This window comes from Melanerpes formicivorus, unplaced genomic scaffold, assembly GCF_026170545.1.
Source record: "Melanerpes formicivorus ecotype bairdi unplaced genomic scaffold, bMelFor1.0.p_v2 SCAF_34, whole genome shotgun sequence".
Taxonomy (NCBI): domain Eukaryota; kingdom Metazoa; phylum Chordata; class Aves; order Piciformes; family Picidae; genus Melanerpes; species Melanerpes formicivorus.
The window spans coordinates 3,269,458-3,279,059 of NW_027142386.1; the positions used below are offsets into that span (position 1 = coordinate 3,269,458).

At 63.4% G+C, this 9,602-nt stretch overlaps 1 protein-coding gene across 1 annotated transcript; it reads left to right on the forward strand.

The window, feature by feature from the left end:
* The first annotated feature begins 1,413 nt into the window (after nucleotides 1–1,413).
* On the forward strand, nucleotides 1,414–9,524 carry FHIP2B (FHF complex subunit HOOK interacting protein 2B). The gene is made up of 17 exons (XM_068156483.1): nucleotides 1,414–1,480; nucleotides 1,586–1,664; nucleotides 3,181–3,350; nucleotides 4,093–4,197; nucleotides 4,356–4,478; nucleotides 5,110–5,280; nucleotides 5,370–5,566; nucleotides 6,359–6,467; nucleotides 6,554–6,630; nucleotides 6,775–6,967; nucleotides 7,055–7,218; nucleotides 7,317–7,427; nucleotides 7,559–7,649; nucleotides 7,733–7,876; nucleotides 8,288–8,428; nucleotides 8,527–8,627; nucleotides 8,828–9,524. Exons 1-17 carry the CDS (start codon nucleotides 1,436–1,438, stop codon nucleotides 8,931–8,933), a joined length of 2,127 nt encoding a protein of 708 aa, XP_068012584.1. The 5' UTR covers nucleotides 1,414–1,435; the 3' UTR covers nucleotides 8,934–9,524.
* The last annotated feature ends 78 nt before the right edge of the window (nucleotides 9,525–9,602 follow it).

Consider the following 9,602-nt stretch of genomic DNA (forward strand, 5'->3'; position numbering starts at 1 on the left):
TATTATTATTATTATTATTATTATTATTATTATTATTATTATTATTATTATGTGATGATGATGGTGGTTATTATTATTATTATTACTATTACTATTATTGCTATTATTTCCTACTGGGCTCCCAGTAGGGAACATTAGCAGCCTCATTACTGAATTGTTATCCCTACTATTGAACTATTATTGAATCACGATTGGGGTTTGGGTTCTTTTTCTTGGGGGTTTTGCAGGCTTCGAGTGTCTGTCTGGGGGGGGGGGGTTGTTGCCGGCTGGGGGTTTGTGTCGGGGCCTTTGGATGGCTTTCGGTGGGGGCCTGCTGTTTGCCGTGGGGTTTAGTTGTTGTTTGGTGGGGGGGGGGTGTTGCTTTGGGGTTGGGGGGTGTTGCGCGGTGGTGTTGGGGTTTGTTTGGGGTTTTTTTTTGGGGGGGGGTGGGTTGGTGCTTTTGTCGTTGGTGGTTTTTGTTCGGGGGTCTTTGTTCGTTGGGGGGGTTTGGGGGGGGGGCGGGTTTGGTTGGCACGGTGCCCCCAGCAGCACCGGGGAGGGGGGGTGGGGGGGGGGGGGTTTGTTGTTCGCTGTGGGGTTTTTTGTTGCTGTTTGGGGTTTGGTTTTCATTTTGGGGGGGTTGTTGTTCTTTGTTGTAAGGTTTTGGTCGTTGTCTGGGGGGGGGTCGTTTGTTTTTTTTGGGGGGTTGTGGTTTTTTGCTGTCCTTTTCTGTGTTTTTTTTGCTGTTTTGGGGGGGTTTGAGGGGGTTTTGTGTGTGATTTTGTCGTTGTTTGTGGCGGGTTTTGGTCGTTGTCGGGGGGGGGGTGTTTGTTTTCGGGGGGGGTTGTGGTTTTTTGCTGTCCTTTTCTGTGCTTTTTTGCTGTTTTGGGGGGGTTGAGGTTTTTTTGGTGTGATTTTGTCGTTGTTTGTGGCAGTTTTTTGTCGTTGTCGGGGGGGGTGTTTGTTTTCGGGGGCTGTGTGTGTTTTGTGCTTGTCCTTTTCTGTGGTTTTTTTTGCTGATTTGGGGGGGTTGGGTTCTTTTTTGTGGGTTTTTGTTGTTGTTTGTCGCGGGGTTTTGTTGGTTTGTGGGGGGTTGTTTGTTTTTGGGGGTGGGGGTCGGAGGGGGGGGTGTGTGGTTCTCAGGGTGTTTTTGTTGTTGCTTGCTCGCTTGCTTTGTTTTTGCTTCTGGGGTGGTTTTTTCGGTGGTCTTTGGGGGGTTTTGTTGTTGTTGTTTGGGTTTTTTTTTTTGCCCCCTGCCCAAAACTTCCCCGACCGGCAGCCGGAGCCCGGAGCTAGCGGGGGCGGGGAGCCGCCGCTGCCCGGTGCCGCCTTCCCCCCCGCCCCGCAACGGGCGGAGCCAGCTCGGCCGAGCCGGGAGCGGAGCTCGGTGCCGCCGGTGGGGTGGGGGGTGGGTGGGTGTTGGGGTTTTGGGGGGTCTCGGGGGAGGGGCGCAGCCATGCTGAGCCGTTTGGGTGCTTTGCTGCAGCAAGCGGTGGAGACGGTGAGTGGGGGTGGGGGGGCTGGGATTGTGGGGAGGGGGCTGCGGTGGGACTGGGGTTGACTTGGGGGGTGTCGGCCCCTAATCCCCTGTGCCGGTGTGTGGCAGCGGGAGCCCAGTTTGGATCTCCTGGAAGCATTCACGGAGCACTGGAAAGGAATCACTGGGTACTACCTGGAGGCTACTGGTGAGTTAGGGGGTAGGGGAGAGGGTCTCTGTGCTTTTTGGGTGGGGGTCTTTGTAGTGTGGGACCAGGGCCAGCGTGTCCCGGGAGGGGGTCCCCTGCCCTATAAAATAGGAGCTCATGGCATGGGAAGAAACTCCACGCGTCCAGGGAGGGGGATCCCCATGCTAGGAGCTTGTGCCTGGGATGGGACCCCCACCCTCTGGGACAGGACCTTGTGCCCGTGGATGGGACCCCCACTCCCTGGGACAGGACCTTGTGCCCTGGGACGAGATCCCCCCTGTCCTGGGACAGGACCCCATGCCGTGGGATGGGATCTTCATGCCCCATGCCAGGAGCTTGTGCCCTGGGACAGGACCCCCCTGCCCTGGGACGGGTCCCCCATGCCCTAGGACGGGACTCCATGCCCTGGTATGGGATCTTCATGCCCCATGCCAGCAGCTTGTGCTCTGGCGTGGGACCCTGTGTCCCGGGACAGGACCTTGTGCCCTTGGATGGGACCCCCCCTGCCCTGGGATGAGACCCTCATGCCCTAGCACAAGACCCTGTGCCCTGGGCCGGGCTCTTCATGCCCTGGGCTGGGACCCTGTGCCCTGCGCTGTGACTCCATGCCCTGAACGGAGACCCTTGCCCCCCCGGCACGCCCCCAGCAGGGTCCGGAGGGGGAATTTGGGGTGCGTCTGGGTGTTCCTGGGCACGTCTGCAGGCTGGGGCACGTCCCGGCTTGGCACCACCCTCTAACAGCAGGACCCGGAGACCTTCAGCCCCTTCCCCAGCAGGGTCTCGGCCCCCACCCCCGCCCTGAGCCGCGCTGGCAGGTGGCCTCCGGGCTCGGCAGTGCCAGCGCCCAGGCAAGCGGCAGCTGGGGGCACGGCCGCGGCCATGGCGGGCAGCAGCCGGAGCTCGTCGGGCCGGCAGCGGAAGGAGCAGGCTCGGGTGCTGCTGGGACTCCTTCGCCACATCGCCGCCTGGTGTCCTGCCGCTGGCTCCGCGGTGGAGCCTCCTGTGCCTGCCAGCCTGCGGGGTGCTGCTGCTGGGCACCCAGCTTTGGCTCCTTGGCACCCTGCTTTTGCTGCTGGGCACCTCGCCGTCCACGGGTCCCCTTGCCAAGCCTGGTGACACACTGCTGGTTCCTTACAGGGACCCCTGAGCACCCCACCATCCTTGCCAAGCCCTCTGGCATGCTGCTGGTGCCTTGAGGGGACCCCTGGGCACCCCAGCATCCATGGATCCCCATGCCAAGCCCTGTGACATGCTGCTGGTGCCTTGAGGGGACCCCTCGGCACCCCAGCATCCATGGATCCCCATGCCAAGCCCTGTGACATGCTGCTGGTGCCTCGAGGGAACCCCTGGGCACCCCAGCATCCATGGATCCCCATGCCAAGCCTGGTGACATGCTGCTGGTGCCTCGAGGGAACCCCTGGGCACCCCAGCATCCATGGCTCCCCATGCCAAGCCCGGTGCCACCCTGGCAGTGCCCTGGGGACATGGCACAGCCCCCAGTTTGCTGTGCCCACAGACGAGAGCACCCCGGCCAGACAGACAGACATCCCCTGGCACCTCAGGCAGATGCTGGACATCTTGGTCTACGAGGAGAAGCAGCACCCAGCTGGGGAAGCTGGACCCTGCCTGGAGTACCTCCTGCAGCACAAGGTCCTGGAGACCCTCAGCACCCTGGGCAAGGCAGAGGTGGGTGCACAGGCCCCGGGAAAGCCACTTTGGGGTGCAGGGGGGGCGGGTCAAGTCTTCAGCCTGTTCCAGCTGCTGGTTCCAGATCTCTTCCTTCATTGCTACAGCAGTTGGGGGGCTGCTGGGGAGGGGTCCATGGGCTCCCCATGTGCTTCACTGTCAAGCTCCTCAAGCTGGGCAGTGAGAGTTTTGGGGGGGTTGAGAAGCTGGTTGAGGTTGATTGGGGGTTTTATTGGGGGGTGGTGGGGGTGTCATGGATTGCTGGATGGAAGCCCCCCCCTTTTCCCCCCTTTTCCCTCCCTTTTCCCTCCCTTTTCCCCCTTTTTCCCTCCCTTTTTCCCCCTTTTTTCTCTCCCTTCCACCCCCCTTTTTCCCTCCCTTTCCCTCCCTTTTCCCCTCCCTTCCACACCCCTTTTTCCCTCCCTTTCCCTCCCTTTTTTTCCCTCCCTTTTCCTCCCTTTTTCCCTCTTTCCCCCTTTTCCCATCCATTTCTCCCCTACCTTTTCCCTCCCTTCCCCCCTTCCTTTTTCCCTCCCTTTTCCCCCCCTTTTTCCCTCCCTTTTCCCTCCCTTCCCACCTTCTTTTTCCCCCCCTTTTCTCCTCTCCCCCCTCTTTTCCCCCTTCCCCACTGTGGTGCTTGCTGGGGGAGCCGGCAGGCGATTGGGGGCAATTAGAGGGTAATTAGTCGCACCCAGGAGCGATTGAGCTCCGGCTGACCTCTGTCCCCATCTGCCCTGCCCAGTACCCCCCCGGGATGAGGCAGCAGGTCCTCCTCTTCTTCAGCAGGGTGCTGGGGCAGGTGCAGCACCCACTCCTGCACTACCTCAACGTGCACAGACCGGTGCAGGTGAGCCTCACCCCCGGGGCAAGGCCTTCCCGGGGGGGCAGCTGCTGGTGCCACCACTGATGCCACTTGCTGGGCTTGGCTACATGCCTGCCAAGCTGATGCAGGGGGTGGGGGGGGGAGCAGACAGCACCCCAGCACCCTTCTCCCTGCCCTCCCAGAAGCTGCTCCAGCTCGGCAGCCACCCCCTGGGCTCCAGCACGGAGAAAGAGGAGGTGCAGTTCACAGGGGTCCTCTGCATGAAGATCAAGCAGAATCCCACCCTGCTGACCTACCTCCTGGAGGTGAGCAGCCCCCCTGGCAGCCCTGGGCTGGTGGGACAGCTCTGGGGATCTCCTCCCTGGGCTGGTGGGACAGCTCTGGGGATCTCCTCCCTGGGCTGGTGGGACACAGCAGTGTGGGTTTAGCTTGGTTAATCCTAGCATCATGTCCTGGCTTGGGTGGGAAGGGACCTTCAAAGCTCATCCAGCCCAACCCCCTGCAGCCAGCAGGGACATCCCCAACCAGAGCAGGTTGCTCACAGCCCTAACCAAGCTGACCTGCAGTGGTGCCAGGGATGGGGCAGCTCCCAGCTCTCTGGGCAGCCTGAGCCACGCTCTCCCCACCCTCAAATGTCAAAAGTTCTTCCTTCTGCCTGGGCTGAATCTCCCTCTCTCAGTCCCAGCCATCCCCCCTTGTCCTGTCACCACAGGCTCTGCTTCGAAGTCTGTCCCCAGCTTGCTTCTTAGCCCCCTGAAGTCCTGAAAGGCCACCAGAAGGTCTGCTCCAGGCTGCAGCACCCCAACTCCCTCAGCCTGGCCTCCCAGCAGAGGGCTTCCAGCCCTCCCATCCTTGCTGAGCTTTTCCATCCCCACTGCAAAGCTGCTGGGGGGAGTGGGAGGAGGGTGGTGCTCAGCTGCATCTCCTCCTCTCCAGGGCAAGAGCATCCTGGATGGCAGGAGAACCCAGGAGCTGCCAACCAGCCCCGAGGGAGGTGGTGTGGAGCATGCCCAGGGCACTGCCACCAGCTCCCCCCAGGCTGAGCCCTCCCCAGCACGCAGGGACAGCAACCTCATCACCTCCTTGGTGGGGCTGTGCCAGAGCAAGGTAAGGTGGGAAGGGCTGGCAAGGAGGGGGCATCAGGTGCCACTGGTTGTCTGACATCACCTTCCTCCTCCTCCTCTTCCTCCTTTCAGAAGAGCAGGGTGGCCCTGAAGGCTCGGGAGAACCTGCTCTTGCTCGTGGGGCTTGCCCAGGAGGCAGCTGCTGCCTGCCTGGTGCAGAGCAGCAACCTGTGCCAGCTGCTGGCAGAGCATCTCTGTGACCTCTACAGCACTGTGCCCTCCTGCACCCATCCCAACGACATCCTCTCCATGGAGAGGAGCAGCTGGAGGTAAGGTGGGCACCAGCTGGGGGCATCCCAGAGCACCTCCAAGGCTTTGGCACCCAGATCCACAGCCTCTGCCCTGTGTGGGTTACAGGGGATGGTGCCAGCTCCACATCCTCTACCCCCTGTAGGTCACAGGGGCTGGTGCTAGCTCCACATCCCCTACCCCCTGTGGGTTACAGGGGATGGTGCCAGCTCCACATCCCCTACCCCCTGTAGGTCACAGGGAGCTGGTGCCAGCTCCACATCCTCTACCCCCTGTAGGTCACAGGGGGATGGTGCCAGCTCCACATCCTCTACCCCCTGTGGGTCACAGGGGGATGGTGCCAGCTCCACATCCTCTACCCCCTGTGGGTCACAGGGGGATGGTGCCAGCTCCACATCCTCTACCCCCTGTAGGTCACAGGGGGATGGTGCCAGCTCCACATCCCCTACCCCCTGTAGGTCACAGGGGGATGGTGCCAGCTCCACATCCCTTACCCCCTGTGGGTCACAGGGGATGGTGCCAGCTCCACATCCCCTACCCCCTGTGGGTCACAGGGGCTGGTGCCAGCTCCACATCCCTTACCCCCTGTGGGTCACAGGGGATGGTGCCAGCTCCACATCCCTTACCCCCTGTAGGTCACAGGGGGATGGTGCCAGCTCCACATCCCTTACCCCCTGTGGGTCACAGGGGATGGTGCCAGCTCCACATCCTCTACCCCCTGTGGGTCACAGGGGATGGTGCCAGCTCCACATCCCTTACCCCCTGTGGGTCACAGGGGATGGTGCCAGCTCCACATCCCCTACCCCCTGTAGGTCACAGGAGGACAGTGCCAGCGATGAGGCTTTCCCAGGCAAGGAGAACCTGGCTGCCTTCTTCTGCTGGCTGGACTACCTGGATGAGCTGCTGATGGGTGCCCACCTGGTAAAGAGCACCCCAGGCAGCCCCCCAGAGCATGGGCAGCCCCCTGCCTGCCAGTGCCAGGGCTCAGGCTCTGCTGTCACCCCCAGGTTGTGGCAGATGCCCTCACCCAAGCTGTGGAGGAGAAGTTCTTCCAGGGCCTCCTGCAGCCACAGCTGCTGCAGATGTGAGTCTGGGGGGGGGCAGGAGTCAGCCCCCGGGGGGAGACTTTCCTCTCTCTCAGAGACCTCCTTGGGCTTGGGCCCTGGGGGCTCCCCTTGCCTCCACCCCCCTCCCGCTCTCAGGGACCCCTCACCTCGTCCCCCACCAGGTCTGAGCTGGACGTCCTCCGGGCCACAGCGCTGCTGACGGGCACGGTGAGGCAGATCCGTGCCCCCTGCCTGCTGCACCACCTCCTCCTCTTCCTCCTGGGGCCGGAGCAGCAGCTCCCTGAGAGCCCAGGGGACAGCCCCCACCCCCTGCGCACCCAACTGATCGCCCGCTGCAATCACCTCTCCGACGAGGTGAGCCCCAGCCTGCCCTGGGGGACACGGGGGGCAGTTCTTGGGGGCGGGGGGGGAGGTGTCTCACCCCTCTCCCCCCCACCCCAGATCAGCCTGGCCAGCCTGAGGCTCTTTGAGGAGCTCCTGAAGAAGCCCCACGAGCACGTGGCACGGAGCCTGGCCCTGAGGAACCTGGAGATGAGAGGCTACCTGCAGCGCTGCCTCCCCCTGCCCGACGGAGCCCCCGAGCCGGACCCCGAGGAGGATGGGCTGTGAGCTGGGGGGAGAGGGGGGGGTCTGGGTGGGTAGGGCAGAGGTGGGCAGCTCCTGGGTGCCCACCCCAGCTCACAGCCTCCCCCTGGCCTGGCAGGGAGCTGGAGGAGGATCCCTACTTCACCGACGGCTTCCCGGGTGGCAGCTTTGGGGCGGCGCACAAGGTGCCCCCGGCTGGCAGGGGCCCAGTGAGCGAGGTGGTGAGCAGGTAGGCATCTGCCAGGGGCTGCCCCAGCCCTGGGCTGGCTCTGCCTTGGTGCCCACTGCTCCCCTCCGTGGGGGAGGATGTGGGTAGGGTGGGTACAGGCAGTGCCCAGCCCTCTCTCCACCCTCTTCCAGCTTCCTCTGCCTGGTCCCCGAGGAGGCCAAGACCTCTTGGTGCATGGAGGAAGGAGGTTATGATACCTACCTCCATGATGCCCTGGCCATGGTGAGTGGCTGGAGGGGAGGGGGGAGATGTCCCCAGCCCCCCAGCTGTGGCTCTCAGCCCACCCTCACCCCTCCCTTGGCCAGGTCCAGGCGTCTTGTGCCAGGGCAGCCCCGTGGGGGTGGCCCTCGGCCCCCCGGCCCCTCGATGCCTGCCACCAGGAAGGGACATTTTATGAGGGGCACTTCCTCGAGGTGCTCTTTGACAGGCTGAGCCAGATCCTGGACCAGGTACTGGGCTGGGGATGGTCCTGGGCTCCCACCACTCCCTGCCTCTCACCTTGGCATGCTCGAAGGGGAGGATTGTTTCCCTGAGGGCTCTTTGGGTTGGCACAGCCGAGGCTGGGGAGGGTTGGAATGGGGAAAGCTTTGGCTTCCCGTGGTCATTACCAGCTCCAGGGAGGGGGGGAAAGACCCCTTTGCAGGGTCTGGGACCCCCAGACTGGGGTCAGGGTGGCCAAGAGCATTGTGGTGGTGGTGGCCATGGGGCAGGGATGTGGGCACAGTAGTGGTGGACTTGGTGGCCATGGGGCAGGGGGTGACACAGGAATACTGGTGGCTATGGGGCAAGGCTGGGCACAGGTCCCTGGGGGGAGGGGATTGGCCATGCTGGCTCCCACTGAGCATCCCCTCCCACCCCAGCCCTACAGCCTGAACCTGCAGGTGACCTCGGTGCTGTCCCTCCTGGCCACCTTCCCCCACCCACACCTCCACGAGTACCTCCTGGACCCCTACCTCAACCTGGCACCTGGCTGCCGCTCGCTCTTCTCCGTCCTGGTCAGGGTAAGGTCACCGGCTGGGGGGGGTGGGAGGGATGGGGACAGCCCCCCCGAAGCAGGGGCAGCCCCCTCAAGCCTGGCACCTGACTCTCTCCCACGTAGGTCATTGGGGACCTGATGCAGAGGCTGCAGCGAGTGCCCCAGTTCAGGGCCAAGCTGCTGCTGGTGCGGAGGCAGCTGCTGGGGGCGGTGCCTGGAGAGCAGTAAGTGCTGGGGGGAGGGACGTGGGGTGGGGGCAGTGCCTGTCCTGGGAGGAGGCTGGGGGGAACCCCAGGGAGCCGTTGTGCTGCTGGGCAGGGTGCTGTGTGTGCCCTGCTGGAGCAGGGGGGTTGGACTGGGTGAGCTCCGGAGCTCCCTTCCCAACACCCCCCCCGACCCCGGCTGGGACTCTGTCTCCCCCCAGGATGGACCACTCGATGCTCTTCAAGGGGGTGGTGGTGCTGGAGGAGTTCTGCAAGGAGCTGGCTGCCATTGCCCTGGTTAAAGGACCACCGGAGGGCCCCCCCTGAGCTGCGGCTTCCCCACCCAGCAGCTCCCTCTTTGGCCAGGCTCTGGTGGCCGCCAGGGGTGGCCCCAACCCTTGTGCCAGTAGCCTCCAGTAGCAGACTGGCAGCTCCCCAGGAGCTGGTGGCACCACGGGAAGGACGCCAGCCCAGCAGCACCCAGCGAGGAGGAGGAGGAGGCACAGAGTCCTTCACCACTGCCTTGGCCCAACCTGGCAGTGATGCCACCTCCCTGGTGCAGGATGTACCCCCCCCTCGGGTGCATAGTTGAACCCTGCTGTGTTTCCCTCGTGGGTGGTGGGATCTTGCTCCCCCCTGCTCCACGTTGGAGCTGCCCCTGAGCACCACCCCCCCCTCCCTGTTTTTACCTGGGAGGGGGCACTGAGGGGCTGTGTGGGCACAGTGGTGTCCTCTGCGGGTGGCAATGCCACCACCCCCTCCCCCACCCCCTCCCCAGCTGCAGTTTGGGGTGCTGGGTGGGTGGGGGGATGCGTGGTGGGCACCCCAAGCCCTGCACTGGTGGGCACTGTGCCCCCTGGGCACTGGGACTCAGCTGTAATAAAGCCCTGAGCTCAGCACCAGGTGCTGTGCCCCAAATCACTGTGCTGTGCCTGGCCCCCTTCCCCTACAGCCCCCCTAGAAGCCAGATCCTTGCCCCCCTCCCCCCCCCCCCCC